Source organism: Ahaetulla prasina, chromosome 1 (assembly GCF_028640845.1).
Source record: "Ahaetulla prasina isolate Xishuangbanna chromosome 1, ASM2864084v1, whole genome shotgun sequence".
NCBI lineage: Eukaryota > Metazoa > Chordata > Lepidosauria > Squamata > Colubridae > Ahaetulla > Ahaetulla prasina.
In genome coordinates, this window is record NC_080539.1 from 62,977,872 (window position 1) to 62,996,082 (window position 18,211).

General features: G+C 35.0%; 1 protein-coding gene across 1 annotated transcript in view; it reads right to left on the reverse strand.

Annotated features, from left to right (window-relative positions):
- Positions 1–2,944: 2,944 nt before the first annotated feature.
- The window catches only part of LBR (lamin B receptor), a 29,821-nt gene continuing 14,554 nt past the window's right edge, over positions 2,945–18,211 (reverse strand). Inside the window, exons 4-14 of the mRNA XM_058165512.1 lie at positions 15,961–16,044; positions 15,318–15,498; positions 14,914–15,110; positions 13,697–13,751; positions 11,519–11,713; positions 11,273–11,376; positions 10,804–10,929; positions 7,826–7,994; positions 6,356–6,436; positions 5,818–5,940; positions 2,945–5,323 (exon numbers count right to left, since the gene is read on the reverse strand). Of these exons, the coding sequence (XP_058021495.1) occupies positions 5,163–5,323; positions 5,818–5,940; positions 6,356–6,436; positions 7,826–7,994; positions 10,804–10,929; positions 11,273–11,376; positions 11,519–11,713; positions 13,697–13,751; positions 14,914–15,110; positions 15,318–15,498; positions 15,961–16,044 (1,476 nt within the window). The 3' untranslated portion in view covers positions 2,945–5,162. The remainder of the gene's footprint in view (positions 5,324–5,817; positions 5,941–6,355; positions 6,437–7,825; positions 7,995–10,803; positions 10,930–11,272; positions 11,377–11,518; positions 11,714–13,696; positions 13,752–14,913; positions 15,111–15,317; positions 15,499–15,960; positions 16,045–18,211) is intronic.

Genomic DNA, 18,211 nt, shown 5'->3' on the forward strand with positions numbered 1-18,211 from the left:
TGAAGTTTTAAAGTTTATAAAATCATAGTCTTCCTCACCTATTTCTTTACCGAGGAAAGTGTGACCACTGAATTCTATACCCTTAAAAATGGGAGGCAAAAAATGAAGAGAGGAGGTCTTGGTGAAGTAGTTATTTCTTCTCCAAATGACTTACATCGCCCTTGAAAACTATCTTCCTAATATCCCATCCTGATGCAACTATTGAGAATTGCTAGCTACCCTATCTCAAAAGAATATCACTCCACAAGGCACATATCAAATTGTAGGCATCCTGTGAGGCACATAGTTCTATTCTATGTGCCTCACAGGATGCCTACAATTTGAATTTTTTTTTATTGGCCAAGTGTGATTGGACACACAAGGAATTTGTCTTGGTGCATATGCTTTCAGTGTACATAAAAGAAAAGATACCTTCATCAAGGTACAACATTTACAACACAAATGATGGGCAATATATCAATATAAATCATAAGGATTACCAGCAAAAAAGTTACAGTCATAAGTGGAAAGAGATTGGTGATGGGAACGATGAGAAGATTAATAGTAGTGCAGATTCAGTAAATAGTCTGACAGTGTTGAGGGAATTATTTGTTTAGCAGAGTGATGGCCTTCTGGGAAAAAACTGTTCTTGTGTCTAGTTGTTCTGGTGTGCAGTGCTCTATAGCGTCGTTTTGAGGGTAGGAGTTGAAACAGTTTATGTCCAGGATGTGAGGGATCTGTAAATATTTTCACGGCCCTCTTCTTGACTCGTGCAGTATACAGGTCCTCAATGGAAGGCAGGTTGGTAGCAATTATTTTTTCTGCAGTTCTAATTATCCTCTGAAGTCTGTGTTTTTCTTGTTGGGTTGCAGAACCGAAGCAGACAGTTATAGAGGTGCAAATGACAGACTCAATAATTCCTCTGTAGAACTGAATCAGCAGCTCCTTGGACAGTTTGAGCTTACTGAGTTGGTGCAGAAAGAACAGTCTTTGTTGTCCTTTTTTGATGATGTTTTTGATGTTAGCTGTCCATTTTAGATCTTGTGATATGATAGAACCTAGAAATTTAAATATTTCTACTGCTGATACTGTGTTGTCTAGTATTGTGAGAGGTGGAAGTATGGAAGGGTTTCTCCTAAAGTCTACCACCATTTCTATGGTTTTGAGTGTGTTCAGTTCCAGATTGTTTCGGTCGCACCACAAGGCTAGTCGTTCGACCTCTCTATATGCGGATTCGTCATTGTCTCGAATGAGCCCAATCACTGTTGTGTCATCTGCAAACTTCAGTAGTTTAACAGATGGATCATTGGAGATGCAGTCATTGGTATACAGAGAGAAATGGGGAGAGCACACAGCCTTGGGGGGGGCCCTGTGCTAATTGTACAGGTATTTGATGTGATCTTGCTTAGCTTCACCTGCTGCTTCCTGTTTGTTAGGAAGCTTGTGATCCACTTACAAATCTGTTCCGGTACCTGTAGCTGGTTTAGCTTAGTTAGAAGAGTGTCTGGAATGATGGTATTGAATGCTGAACTAAAGTCTACAAAGAGGACCCTTGCATAGGTCTTTGGAGACTCAAGATGTTTTAGGATGTAGTGCAGAGCCATATTAACAGCATCATCTGTTGATCTATTTGCTCAGTATGCAAATTGCAAGGGGTCTAACAGCGGATCTGTGATGGTTTTCAAGTAGAAAAGCACTAGCCTTTCAAAGGTTTTCATGACTACAGATGTTAAAGCAACTGGTCTGTAGTCATTCAGTTCCTTGATGGTGGGCTTCTTCGGCACTGGGATAATGGTAGAGCGTTTGAAGCAAGAAGGAACATAGCACATCTCTAGTGATTTATTGAAGATATGGGTGAAGATGGGGGCCAATTGGTCAGCACAGACTTTTAAGCAATTGTCTGGGCCTGGAGCTTTTCCTGGCTTTTGTCTGTGAAATAGGTCCTGCACTTCCTTTTCTGTGATCACTAGGGGTTGTGAACCCAATGGGATGTGGTCAGTTGTAGAAGGCTTGGCTGTTGTTGGTGTGTCTGAGATGGGGGTTGTAGAGATAGGTGGCTGTGGCTCCTTTCAAACCTGCAGTAAAATTCATTCAGGTCATCTGCCAGTTGTTGATTACCTTCAGCCTGGGAAGGAGGTTTGCCATAGCCGGTGATATTTTTAAGAGTTTTCCAGATGTTTGCTGGTTCATTTGCTGAAAACTGATTCTTTAGCTTTTCAGAGTAGCTTCTTTTTGCTGCTCTGATCTCTCTTGTTAGTGCATTCTGGCCTGATTGTACATGCCACAGAAGTATGCAAGGGGAGGGCAAAAAATTAAGTGAAAGCAGTTATTTTTATTCACTTGGCTAGTATTATCATAAGCATGCATCGGCTCATTAGAGAAATTTCACAAAGAAGACATCCCCCTCCTCTATTTTTGCAGACTACACTTTTCCAACTCTTAAAAATGTACAAATAGTCAGTTGGCTAAAAAAAAAAAAATATCCAGGGTAATTCATTCCCTTATGGATACTTCTAAACTGGGTACAAGTTTACAAATTTTGCCAATGCAGTTGACAATCTAATTTGCTAAACAAAACAATGCCTTTTCTTCACTAAAGGTAACTGGGGATTATATATTAAGTCTAACTAAGAAGATTGTAGATATCTATTTTTGTCCACTTCTTAAGATAAAGCAGGAAAGGGAACAAGGAATTGATTTCAGTGAAGAGTATGAAAGGAGAAGAATATTACTATCAAACCAGTCTTGGCCATAATTTAGTTTCTGTTGAAATTTAAGATTATGCAAGTTATTTTTTGATTAAAAAAGAATAGCAAACATCCATTTAATTAACAAATAAATATTAGAAAACCTGTCAAAGAAGCAATGCAATTTTTGGACTAATTTTTAATTATGCAAGTTATTTTTCATGAAATGAAATCTAAAAATGCATTCAGATGTAAAAAGAAAAACAATAATCATGACAAATTGCTGTTTATTTTAATTGGAACTATACTCCTGGGGCAATATAGTTATCTTAAAAACTCCTTTCTTCAGAAAGTTTGTGTAGAATACCTGAAAAATATGGAATGTCTATACTACCTTATAGATATCAGCCCTGTTAAAAGTGTTCAGGGCCATAGCCTCCATCAAATCTAGTCAGTCTGGCCAACAGAAATATGTAAAATGTAATTCCAAAGTTCTGGAGAGCATTGGGGGTGGGAGCATAATCATCACAGAATTAAAAATGCCATTATCATGTATGGAAGTTACTGCCCCCAAACCCAAATTTAATTACTACAATCTAATTTAAAAATCACTGAAGCACTAGGCATGAGCTTAAATGGACTCCAGAGGATGGTAGAGGATAGGAAGGCCTGGAGGAACGTTGTCCATGGGGTCGCGATGGGTCAAAAACGATTTCACAACTAACACCAAATTTAAAAATGGTTATGTTCAAAACTAAAACAGCTCTTATAAATATATAAGAAATAAGGATTACCAAATGCTACTCAAATGTGTGAAGTTCCTTCTATTTCAAAACTGGGCAACTTATTAGGTTAAATAGACTGAATCCACGTTTATCATAAAGGCACACAATGCCCAGCAAAAGCTAGTAGATACATAAAATATAGTAGATGGAAGAAAAGAGGTTCTGCTATATTGTGTAATATTTCACAGTAATTATTGCTGCACAATATTTTGAAAGTAGTATAAGCTGTATTAAAATTAAAAGCAAAAGTTATAAAAACTATGCTACATATTCATATATACAAACTATGGGTGCTTTACAGAGATATTAAATGGCTACTTTTTCTGCCTGCTATAAAATTATGAAATCCACGGTTTGAAAAAATTATTTCAATACCTCTGCCTTCAGACTTTATATATTAAAATAGCAATTGTTTTGTCAATTACAGCCATTTCAATAAAAACTTTAACAGTAAAATTACTATTGTTAAGGCTATGAATTTCTTATATTCCATAGCTATAGTTAAAATATGAATACAAAAATATAAAAAATGCATTAGTGCATATATACCATAGTTGATTTTAATTCCCATTTCTTATTAAAAAGCTAATTTAAAAAGCAATTTGTATTGGCATCTTTTCCCTACATAACAATATAAAAAGGCAAAATAACCTACTCTGAGGTAGTAATGCCAAGTTGAATAGTTTCCTTTTTTCATAATGCATCACCATATTTAAATGAAGTCATTAACTCTTAAAATGTTTCAGAATACTTTACATTTTTTTTAAAAAAATGTGCAAATGGTTATAATTTTAAAAAATCCAAACTTTGAAAAACAATTCCATTTTACAGCCAAATATTGTAAAACAAACTCTTTCAATATTATAAAGGAAAGCTGCAGTGTAAAGCAATGGTTCATGGGGAAAAAATATTTTTTTTCCAGTTTGTACAATATTTCACATTTTGCACTACTTTCTATTATCACTAAATAAAGCTCTAATGTTTTTTACCACTAATATTTTCAAACCTGAGACATTCCATGAGAGTGGTATGGGACATTTTTATATATCCTCTTACAACTGCGCTGTGTACAACACTCAACTACAGACTTCAACATGTATGTTAGAATCTTGTCTAGAACTTAAATGGAGTCTGTTTTTATCAGACAGAAGAGTCATATATTATAACTCTGCTCTAAATTCCATCTGCCCAAATCCCCAAGGCAAGGGAATCAGGTCTGAGTAAGAACAAATATAATTTAGGAAAAACGAACATAGTATAAAAGTTGCTTTCTAATGGATCTTAGTATACTGCTAATTTATATGATGCTTTTTGACCAAGGTACTATGAATGGCTAAAAATACAAAATAAAATTATAAAGAAAATATTGCTAAGTTAACCCCTAAATTTGGTTTTCTTTCTTACAGGACAGAAAATGAACATTACTCATCAGATAACCAGTTTATAAAGCATACTAATTACTTAATACTTTTCATGCACTATACAACTATTGTTTCTTAATAAAAAAAATGTCACTTAAAATGGCAAGTGGTTAAAAAGTTATCAGGCTGCATCAATTAGATGGCTGGTAAAAAAATCTGGAAATGCACTATCAAAATGTATTTTTAAGAACATCCAGTACAATTATTATATATTCCAAGTGCAAAGGTAGGAGGTATGATGTTTACACCAAAGGTTTCATTGCCGGAACTCTGTATCTTGCATCAGTCGCTCAATAGATGTATGGAAATATGCGGTACGGTACACGTTGGCAGTATTTTTCCCACGCCAAACCGTATTTTTTCTTACATTGGTGTTCATCACGGGCTTCTCGGTGAATAAGCAAACCAGTAAAATATATGACATAGAAATATGGTAAAATATGATTGAACCCTATAAAAAAATATAAAGTATCATTACTTTTTCCTCATCCCATCAGTCATAATTGTAAATGCAAAAATATATACAAAAATGTAATGTGAAATATTAAAATATTTTAACTGTAATTTTAATTAAAACTAATTGAATAATTAGGACATATAAAATATTAATGTAGGTGTTATTCATTGTTTTAATTATTGAAAGTTTGAATCATTACAAATGTATTTAAAAAACTCATAATTATTTTTCTCTTGGTATTATGTTTAATAAAAATATTCCAAAGGAATATTGCCAGGAAAGACTATCACATCATTGTTTATTGTATCTCTTTAATTTTCAATTATATTCTTTTTCTGTGAAAATTCTTTTATTTTCAAGCATTTTATTACATATAAATCTTTGGTAGTAAGAATCTTGTATTGCAGTCAGTAGCTCTCACTCCACCAGCAGAATAGAGATTCAAAAGAAACAGGAAAAGTGTAAGGTAAAATTACTTATTAACTTACCACAAGGTAGGGACCAAGCCAGGGCCATAATGATATCACCTAAATAATTAGGATGACGCACAAAGCCCCACCAGCCAGATACAAGGAGGTTTTTTCCCGTTGCAGTAGGAATAACTTTCAAATCTGTATAATAGACATAATATATATATATATAAATACTATATATATGTAGGTCTTTGGTTATTCGGGTTTTCTCCCGCGTAAAATTGGAAGTGTCTTGGCAACATTTCAACGAAGTCTCATTCGTCATCTTCAGGCTTCAGCTTCGTGCTTCTGGGAGCAATGTGTGATTGCAGCTGTTTCTTGCTCCCAGAAGCATGAAGCTGAAGCCTGAAGATGATGAATGAGACTTCGTCGAAACGTTGCCAAGACACTTCCAATTTTACGCGGGAGAAAACCCGAATAACCAAAGACCTACATACAAACACCCGCGAAAACCTCAGAAAACATATATATATATGTATATATTTATACATATATATATATAAATAGTATGTAGAGTATTGATACAAAACCAATAGGTCTAAACAGTACTTACGAGCAAGTTTTGGATCCTTTGGATTTCTTCTAAATAAATTCTTTTGTGAGTTGGCAGCACGGAAAATGTAATATCCAACAACTTGGGAAAAAATAAGAGTACCAATTATAAGATGATTTATTATTTATTATCATTTCACAAGAATAATGATAAGGGTAACATTTATACAGATGCATATATTTTTTAATTCTATTATCACTAAATTCAGTCTTTAGCAAACCAAGATTCTTTTACTAATACTTCATCAATGTCCTACACCAGTGATGGCTAACCTTTTTGCCATCACATGGCAAAAGTGGGGGGAGTGCTGGGGGGGGGTCACACGCGTGTGTGCCCACACCCATAATTCTATGCCCGCCACCCACCCCGCACGTGTGTGACCCCTACCCTGCGCGACTCCCACTTTTGGTACGATGGCCCAGTGGGCCCAGTAGGCCCATTTTTCACTATCTCCAGGCTCCAGAGCCTTTCTAGGAGGCTAGGGAGGGTGAAAATGGCTTTCCCCACCACCCCCGGAGGCCCCCTGGAAGCCGGAAACAGCCTCCACAGCCTCCTAGAAAGGCTCTGGAGCCTGGGGAGAGTGAAATATGGGCCTTCCCCACCCACCTGGAGGCCCTCTGTAGGCTGGAAACAGCCTTTTTCCTGACTTCCTATGGGACCAGAAGGCCTGAAAATCAGCTGGGTGGCACACACATGTGCTGAGTTCATGTGCTCACCAATATGGCTCCACTTGCCACCTGTGGCAGAGGTGCCACAGGTTCGCCATCATGGTCCTATACCATACCCTAGCAGGTAACACAATGCACTATTTTTAACTTATACAAAAGATGGAATTCATATTGGTTTTCTGTATATCCCGACCCCCTTTACTGCATTTCCTTCCCTTGTTTAAAAATATTTTAAGGATGATAGGAGCCGCAGGAACCGAAAATTTCTATTGCAATTCTACATCATAAAAATGAAGTGAATGAAAAAAGTATTAAAATATAAAGGTTAAAATTTTAATAATGGGAAACTTGCATTTTTCTATCTTCTTCATTGTATCATGTCAATTATATTCTCATTTTAGGATTGGGTATACTTCCAAGCTAATTATTATGACAAATGTTATATTACTAGTGATAGTATTTCACTATCGATCTAAACAATTCTTTAAAATATGAATATTGTAATCACAGAATTTAGAAAAAAACCTGATCTAAATCAAGGGTGGACTTTTATTATTGTTGGATTATAACTTCCACAATAATTAACAACTGACATAAGGTAGAATTTGGATACATCATCATCTTCAAATTCACAATTTCCTCAATCTCATAATATCTCATCTCTTGTTGACCCTTTGTATTATCATGATTATTCCATTTCTTGCTCAGTGCTGAGTAGAGAGAAATGTTCACTTGAAACCTTTTGTGCTGCTCTATGCAGTAATGCAAAATAATACATTCCTATCATTAAGTCATAACTTACTATTTAGAATCACAATGGCAGAAGCTGCAGGCCATGAAATCTCATTTGGATTATTCACTAAATAGAGTGCTTGTAAACTGTAGAGAAAGGGAACCCACACTAAGTCTCCAAATGCTAGCATGAATCCAAACCCCTCATTTGTGATGTCCATTGTTGTTAAAATTGCTTCCTAAAATATTAACAAAAGAATATTCAATTACTTAGTATTTAGATAAAAAACTTTCAAAGAGCTATTATCAACTTTGCTTCTTTAAATACATGCCCCATTACACAGCACCTTTTGCAAAGATACCTTTTATTAAGCCATTGAGAAGAATTCTGAATTCACACTTCTCTAAATAAATACATTTATTTATAGTTCCCATTTAGTAGCTTATTACTGCCTTCCAAAAAAATCTGTCTCTGCTACAATGTATATGTCTAAGGCAAAACAACTTTTAAAAGATACAATATTATAGCCTTTTCTTGTAGATTCAATTATTCTAATAGTAAACTCAAAGGACTTGGTATAAAAATTTGAGACAAAATTGGGCTAATTAGCAAATAAAAGGTATATTTCAGTAAGTTTCAATTATTTTTGAGATGTCTGGAAAGTAAAGTTTTTAAACTTCCTAAACAAAGATGGTCAGCAATTGGGCAGCTTTCCAATGATGAATCCAAGTTCCCAAAAGAATAGAGCAAAAATACCCTCTTTTAAATGGTTCTGGATTATGAAAGCAATAAAAGGAAGAATGGTAAACATTCATCTCTTAGAAGCCATAAACTCCTATTCCCATCATTGTTTTCATGAATATGACTCCAAAATGATGCTGTTGAAATTCAGCTACTGCCTGGTTTGGGCATCAGTGTGCATGTATCAGTGTGGGAATGGATATGAATTAACTCATAAAAGCCTGTGCTTTCATTCACACTTGTTTAAAGTAACAAAACAACAACCCCAAACAGAAACTAAACTTGCCCTCCTTAAAACAAAAACCCTGCCCTCATCATTCATTCATTTGCTTATTGCCTTTCAGCAATACAATCTCAAAACTCCAATAGGAACTAGTAATGGAACAATGAAGGGCTGCATATGGTCTCTGAGTTGCCCATCCCTGAATAATAAACAGGAAACATCCTCAGTGTTTTCTGGATGCCACAGAAACTTTCCTCCAAGTAGAGTTATTGTACGTGACATGTACCTATAGTAGAAATAACTGGGAGTAATTCTTAAAGCAGGTTGCTTTGCAGTTTGAAAAAAAAGGTGCTTCATCTGTGCTCTGGTTTGTTGTGAAATATTTTCTGAATGCATTGCATAGGGGTGAAATCTAAAATTTTTCCCTACCGGTTCTATGGGCGTGGCTTAATTGGTGGGTGTGGCTTGGTGGTCAGATGACTGGGTGGGCGTGGCCAATAGCAATAAATAATAAAAATAATAAACAAAGTATAAAAAAACAATAAGAGGTACCAAAAACCAACTTTCACACTTTACACACACACAACACAACTGACTCACACACAATGTTAAAGCAGCTGCACTTCACACTTCACACAGCCCAAAAAGCTCAAAAACCAACTTTAACACTTTACACACACAACACCACACACACACACACACACACACACACAATGCCACATACAGCTTTATGAGATTTTGTGTGTTTGTGTAGAGTGAAACACTACAGAAATACACCAAATCTCAGAAAGCTGCACAAATATTTTTTTTATTATTTTATTATTATTTTTTTATTATTATTATTATTTTATTTTATTTTATTTTATTTTATTTTATTTTATTTTATTTTATTTTATTTTATTTTATTTTATTTTATTTTATTTTATTTTATTTTATTATTTTATTTTATTTTATTTTATTTTATTGTGGACTTCAATTCCCAGAGTTCCTCAGTCAGCAAAGCCAGCCAGCATTAGTTGATCACTGAGAAAATAGATTAGCTAAGCAATTGATTCTGTCTGGCTGAAAGTGAAACTGCGGCTTTCAGGCTGGAAAAAAAGCCATGCATTCATCAGTAATCAGGTAAGTGCCTTAGAATCTCTACTCTTACTTGTAGAAAACATGTTTTCTACAAGTAAGAGTACAAGTAAGGTTCTGCTGATGAGGAACTCAGGTGAGATCGCCAGAGGAGACTTTAAATTATTATTATTTTTTTAAGTTTAAAGGCTCTGCCGATCTCAGCTGAGGGGCGGGATCCTCAAAGGCTTTTTTTTTTTACTTTTAAAGGCATGTTTCGGCTGAAGAAAAGCCGGCTTTTAAAAGTAAAAAAAAAAACCCTCTGCTGATGGTGTGGCTCAGCAGAGGCAGGGGGGCGGGGCCAGGGATTTTTGCTACCGGTCCTCCGAACCAGCCGCCACCATCGCTACCGGGTCGCACAAGCCGGTCCGAACCGTGAGCATTTCACCCCTGGTCTAGCGTAATTTTTAAACTGAATTCCTAAAACTTGAATATATTCATCACTTTTTTTAGATACTAAATTATGGCTACCTTGCCCAAAGACTTTGCCCAATTTGATTCATCTAGTTAAAAATGAAGCTCTATAAGGGTTTATAAAGAACAGCAAATATACAAAATATGGATAAGTGGAAATTAATTTTTCAAAGTTTAAATTATAGTAAAAAACAGTGTCACTTCAGATTTTCACTAATTTTTTACTTCCTTCTAGCCTTCAAATCCATTTGTGGAAGTTGGGGTATTTATGGAATAGATTATGAATCAAGTTGTAGAAGGAAGAGGAAATTATTACCCCCCTCTCTAATAGTTTGTGTGGAGTAGCAGTTAAATGGTTGGACTACAATAAGGAAGATGAAATTTAAGCCCATGTTCACCTATGGAAGTTTACTGAAAGATTCTTCATTAATCACTATCTACTTTACAAGCTTGTATATCATCTTGAGTTTTTTGAGGAAAGATATATAAACCTTACAACCACAGTTTTAAAAATTAACAATAATTCATTCAAGAACTATAAATTGCGAGTTACCTCGTTCCAAAGAGCATCCACCACATAGAGGAGCTGGAAACTATTAACAAGTATCATTGACAAAGAGGGCATGTTCCGATCTTGCACTTTCATCTCAGTGAAAAGCATGGCCAAGTTAATAACAGCCTTTGGAAAAATTAAATTGCATGTTACCCACTTTTATCCTTAAAAGTCTACAATGATTTAATTCAGCCAGTATCATATAATGTAGACTGAATAAAATATTTCAAATGGCACCCTCCTCTTCACAGAAAACAATTCAATTATATTTTAATAAAACAGTATGTATTACATGCCCATTTGTAGTTAGCTTATCTAGGAAAACTTCCAAAATTATACATTTTTATCCTTGTTGCAACTATAATGCTGCCATGATAATATATTTTCCACTTCTTTGCCCATTTCTTCCTTATCTCATTTTTTATTTTACTTATTATTGTGGAATATGCAACAAGAGAGTAATACTCACCCAACCAATTAGCCCTGGTCGTAACTCACAGAAGTATTTCAGATCAAAATTTCCAATGCGAGGATTTAATTCGTGTCCCATAAAAAAATCATAAAAGATATTCCCTACAAATAAGAATATATGCATGGTTTCTATGAATTTTCTGCCAATAGCCCCATAATAGATTATAAAACAACAGAGGAATAACAAATAATTGGGGTTATTCTATTCTGAAAATTATTTTCCAATATTATTATTTTCACTTACCAGAATTTCCTCCATGGGATAATTCATACTCGGGTGCTTTCAGAGAACGGACATAGAGATAAATGCTCAACAATAAACTAAAAATTGTAGCACAGATAGCAAATTGTAGGAAGTGGTCATATAAATAATAAAGCTCCATTTCAAAATATAGAGAAATTCCAACAGCTATAGCTGTGAGGATAAAAGTGTAGATTCCTTAAAAAAGAAAAGAAACAACAAATGAGACACGCTTTTTCAAAAATAGGATAGGTACTATGATCTAATAGCTTGCCACCAAATTTTCTACTGAAATTTTGATGTGGGGGAATCAGATCATTTCCAAAATCTGCTTGGAACTGTATGCAGTCCATTGTCCCATCTGTGACATAGTATCATGTCTGAAATGACACGATTCTTTGTAACTGGTTAGAGAAATAAGAAATGCATGGCTGGAGAAATGAGTAAACATGGTTACTCATACATCTCAGTTCAAACAAGATATCCAAAGAGCAATCATTATCTATCCCTGCTGTGATTATGACTACAGTAAACAAGCTGAAAAGGGGCCTATATAAATCAAATCTCCAAACAACGGTTTGGAATAGCAATAGAACTCAACCAATTATTTCTCAGTTAAATCAGAGACAATGGATTATCATTGCAGGATGTATTGCAGCCTCCCAGAAACATCTTAGACACTCCCACCACCATCAATACATATTAACATGCTCTCTGTGACTGAATAGAGATTATTCATTCTGCAGTTGTAGGGGAAAAAATATTTTTAAAAAATCTGAGTTTAACAGTTTGAATACCATCCTTTAAATTAGATTTTATAAGGACAATTTATGGCCCACTAATATCAAAATAATATGATAAATAATAAAATCAATTAACTACTGTGTTTCCCCGAAAATAAGACCCTGTCCTATATTTTTTTAAACCCCGAAATAAAATGCTTGGTCTTATTTTCGGGGAGGTCTTATTATTTTGGGACATGTGGAGCAAGACGGGGATCCTCTTGCTATCTCACCTGATTTCCAGCTCTGTCTCCCTAGCCCTATCCAGAGGAAATGGTGGGGACCGGCTGAACATGCATTTAAATATTTTTGGAGAGGATTTATTTTCGGGGATGTGCTCAAAAGCCCAATTGGGCTTATTACCAGGAGATGTCTTATTTTCAGGGAAACATAGTATTTATTTAGCATATGGCATATCATACATGGACTTGCAATATACATTAATGTTTCACCTAGATTTTTAAAAAGCACAATAAAATATGAAAGTTAAATATATATATATTTAGACACCAATGCCTAGGCAATCTAACCACTGAAGTGCAACTTTGTTTATATGAGAAAAATCAGAGACTTAAATCTACAGTTTGATCTACAGTTTGACGTGGGACCCGGCAATCACACTGAGGAGGAGATACTATGCCCCATTGAGTCCCAGATTACAACATGTGAGATGCAAATTCTATTCAGGATTGTCCATTGTTGCCGTGAAAGTTCAAAGTCTGGCACCTTTTGTGTGAGGTTATTTATATATCCTCCTATATCTGGACATTCAGTAAGTCATTTGGCTTTCCATTGGGAATCAGTGTCAAAGTAGTTGAACAGAAGTTGTGCAAGTGCTAATAGCAGTTAACTTTTTAACAGTACATGTAATTTATTCATTGATAAATTAAAATAAATAAAAAATTAAAAATATATCTGCCTGCCACCAAAAAGCAACACAGTTGGCTATACATATTTCACCAGAAATACCATTTCAGAATTGGGAGGTTATAACTGAAAAGGCCCATCTCTGGATAATTATTGGTTATATCGCAGCATGGGAGAAAACTCAGAATAAAATTCTGAAGATAATTTTAGATATGAATAGTAAAACATGGGAATATTCTGTAAGATATTCTGGTAGCATCTTTTCAGATGAACAAATTTTATTAAAAAGCACTAACCCTTTATAAGGTATGGCTTAATTCATTTAATGTGTGGATAGTAAAATGATATAGGATTTAAATCTGTTAAGATATACTGATCCTAAGCAAGGCAGGGTTTTGTCATTTAATACAAAAATGTTGAGTTGAGATCAGGAGGTCAAGAGTAAAAACTGCAATATGTAACTGAAATACAGGTACTAATTGTATCAACATCAGATTAGTAAATTACAAAAAACTTGTAAATACGTATTTACCATTTATTCTATACTCCAGCCTAATTCCATTCCAAAGTGGTATCCCTTCTACAATCTGAAAAGAAAAATATATTTTCACCTAAAATATTCACATTTTCGTAGATCATGCAATAGTAAGAGAAATAATAGGATTGTTAAGACTCACCCACGACCCTCCCAACACATACTTGATATAGTAAGCAGAACTCTGAACAGTACTATGAAATATGTGCTTTCACCAATATGAGGGTGTAAAACAAAAAGTAACCACAAGTAGTCCTCAACTTACGACCAATCACTGAGCCCCCAATTTTTGTTGCTAAGTAAGTGAGTTGTGCCTCATTTTACAACCATTTTGTTACAGTTAACAAATCACTGCATTGCTAAGTGAATCATGCAGTCATTAAAGCAAATTGGGCTTCCTCCACTGAGTTTGCTTATCGGAGTTGGCTGGGAAGGTTACAGATGGTGATCACATGACCCTAAGACAGTGCAACTGTCATAAATACATGCCAGTTGCGAAGCACCTGAATTCTGACCATGTGACCATGGGCATGCTGAAACAGTCGTATTTGTGAAAAATGGTCGAAGTCACTTTTCCACTGCTATTGTAACTTCAAACAGTTCCTACCTAAACAAATGATTGTAAGTCAAGCACTACCTGCACTAGATCTTTCCATTCGGTTATAAAGACCATCTGGAAAAGAACTACTGTATCCATCACAATGTCTTATCTGAAGGAAGAATGGCATTTTGTTTAGCATCCAATCCCTTGAATCTAGAGGTTTTATTCTACAGGAGTGTCCCCAAATAGAATTCCAACCAAAATTTGGTAGAAAAGAATGAAAGCCTTGCCTACTCCCTTTACCTTCAGCTAGTTCAAAATCCCTGACAGATCCATTCTATACATTGGATGAGTTGTAGAATTCTATTCAATATTTCACAAGAAGAATCATTACCCTGGAGGAAAATGTGTAACAAAAGCAATCTATAAAATGCTCATTAAGTAAGAAAGGCAAAATTAAAACAAGAACCCCCTACCAACATATACCTTTGGAACCTGACACATCAGCTGTTCTCTTCACCTCACGTAACCATTTTATAATGGGAGAGTTGAAATAACATTTATACTACATAAAACAGGATTTTTAAAAATGCTAATTTAGAAGTATGAAGTTACAATGCGGTTTTATAAATTAGATTTTAAAAAATCAAATTTCTACTTCTAGAGGTTTTACCTTTCCTATTGGCAGTAAGTAAAATAGGGCTTGGAGAAAGAACCAAAGAAGAAAGACACCAAACACTCTCGTCTCCCATAAATTTTGGAAAGCTGGTAGTGGAGGAGGAAAATTCAGAAGACTGGGGTCTTTCTGTGAGCACATTAGCAACAAGCAGAACACAATTCCAGGCAGAAGAAATATCATAAAGAAGGCACCTTAAAAAAAAGTTATACAATTATTAGAATCAATTCAATTCCAAGGAAGCGTTCCAGCAAGAAAGATAACTGGTATCAATTAAAACAGTAGCTATATTTACTCTTATGTTCAAAATCATTTTCTCTATTGATGTGAATGGAAAGTTTATGCATCAAAGGCTCCAGACTATATGCAACTATAGTTTATGACTTTCAAAACTAGCATACCGATTTTTCCTCCAAATACCAGTTCTTTTGTCTTCCGGCATACTTTTTCAATACTTTTTGGTGTTTCAAAATTTTTCTCTTCTGCATATATCTCCTCTCTTCTCTTCTCCTCCTTTCTAGGATGCAAATTATATCGTTCCAGAATGCGTTCTCTTCTTCGCTCAGATTCAATTCTTTGCCGCTACACACAAACAGCATAAAGAGGGAAAACAAATTGCTATCATCCATTAGTACGTACTAAAGAACTCTCCTCAGGTCAGTTGTCCCTCTCATTTGATTTTGTTGTTGGCCATTATTTCCAATAGTCCATTTCTTGGATTAGGAGTCCCTGCACTCAGCCATTCAAGCAAGCCCCTGGTCATGTCATGCCCTCTACATGGAGCTACTCTTGAAGAGTATTTGGAAACTAAAACTGGTGTAAAATGTGGTAGCAAGGTCAATTCTCGAGGTCCATGGGGTGTGTATGTCCATGTTACATCATTGCTGTCAATTTGCTTCTGGGTACAATTCAAGGAGTTGGCTATCGCTTTTGAAGACCTGCTATCTGAGGAACCGCTCAATGGGACTGACCAACCTCACCCATGCTGCCAGAAAAGGCATGCTGCAGATCCCATCAGTCAAAAATATTCATCATATTTCATACCTCTAAAGTGGCATGAGTAGAATAATTCACTTCTGTGATATCTGGCTCTCCATTATACTGATTTGTATTATTTTCATGCAGCCTCTGGATTGAAAAAACAGGGTATTTTAAAGAGAAATTATTTTATTAATAGTTACAATTAAACTTTGTAGTTATAACTAGCTATATATTATATAAATATAATAAATATTAAGTATAGAGATGAAAAGAAACCAGATTTATGGATGATGAATAAAGATTTGAATCATATTATATAGTAATTTTAATTTATGCTTTTTTTGTACTAACAATTATAGAAAGTACTCAAAAATGCACTAATAATAAATTTGATTACCCTTTGGTTGGTAACATTACTAAACATGCAAAAACACAAATTAACATTCAATTTATTGGCAAAACATAAAATCCAAATCTTCTATAACAACTTTTAACAGTTTGTTTTAAAATGTCTTAGGTACCAAGATGCTTTTCCATGGGGGGAATGGTTCTGCAATTTCTGCAAGTAAATCCTCAAAACTGGAAGCAATTTGAAGCATTCTGTTAATGTTCTAACCCTGAAACAAGCCTATTTCATCAGAAACATGTCCCAAACAGTTTGATCTGATTCCATTTCTGAGGCTATACTTCCAGAAACTTCAAACTACTCTCAGAACATTCTTTACTCTATAGATTGATCTGAGCTGGTGTTTTGTTTTGTATCTTAGTCTTTCTGCCTGATATGTACCTTGAAGACTTAACAGCTAAAGTCTGAAGGAATCATAATAGTTTCTTGCCCCTCTCCATTGTCCTCAACACATTTAATTCTTTAACCTTAATAGACATGATAAGTCTTAAGCTTATTAATATCAAAAAAGTACTATAAAAAGTTTATCTTTAAAGTTATGTGATGCAGAGTATGTGCAACATTGGCAAACTGGGGCCAAGACATTTAGAAAATTACAGAGCATTCCATTTCTCTCCAAACCAGTTAGTCATGGAAATTCTGGTCCCAATTGCTACTTAAGGACTACCTGTAAACCATCTCTGCTAATCAAAACAATGAATTTTCTGGTTGAAATTGGATCAATTAAAAGGGTTTTAAGATAAAAATATTGTACTGGTATCAAAGAGTGATACTTATCTAAATACACTGCTATTCTGGTTAGAAGTCAATGCCAGGAATCTAGAGTGGTTTACTTTCAATAGCATAAGGGCATCCAATCTCTTCCTAGAATAGGATGCTGTCATTGATGGTACATCTTTTCCCTATGGAGATTATTGGTAGGAATCTCTGGCGTGTAACTGAGTCTTTTGTAGTTTTAGTGAAACCTGGATTTGCTTAAATGGTTTTGAAACCCTCAAAAATTTAAATTCAGATCTGGGAACAAATAGGGCTAAATGCAACCTTCTTGGAGGTTTTCAACATAGCAAAACAGAACAGAACAGAACAGAACAAAACAGAATAATTTATTTCACCAAGTGTGGTTAAATACACAAGTAATTTGTCTCCGATATAGAAGCACAACTTGTTTTCAATTAAAGTTTCACATGCTCTGAAAAGACTTTTTTCCCTGATCAAAGGCAAGCAGTTGACATTCTAATTCTTGTATTATCTCCTGGCTAGGACATATAAGCCTAGCTGTAAATTGAACACTACCTAAGCTAGAATCAGCCAGAGGGCTGCAGCCTTTCCTTAATTATTGTTTCTTTGTCTGATCTCACCAAGAATGAAATCAAACAGCTGTTTCAAGTACAGAATGAAAACCTGGCAAAAGAGGTGGTATGGCTGCTCTGTTATCTCCTGCAGAAGCTTTTCTAAGAAAGCTATCACCAAACTTTTCTGAGAAGGCTATCATCAGATGACCAGCTGTCATCTGAGTGTTTTGAAATATCTTTTCCATCCTGAAAAAATTGGTTGTAGACACCAAGAATGTTTAAGAGAGTGTTTATTAATGGAACCTGAGAAAATCAAGGACCTTCAACAGGAAAATAAATAGATCCAAGAATTGGGCTTATCCATTCAAATATTAATATTTTACCAAGAACTTCAAAAAAGGAAAACAGAAAATCCTAAGCCACCTTAATGACTCGAGCTTTATTTTGAAGAAAGAAACCAGCATTTTAGAACTGTATAATTGTATCTGGTCAATTGTTAATCTCCTCCTAGGCCAGTCACTTTCTTCCTTTCTGCTTGAAGAAATGAGGGAGGCAGAACCATCACAAAATGAATGTGGGACATGAAAGCTAAGCAGACTGGTGCTCCAGAAGGGTG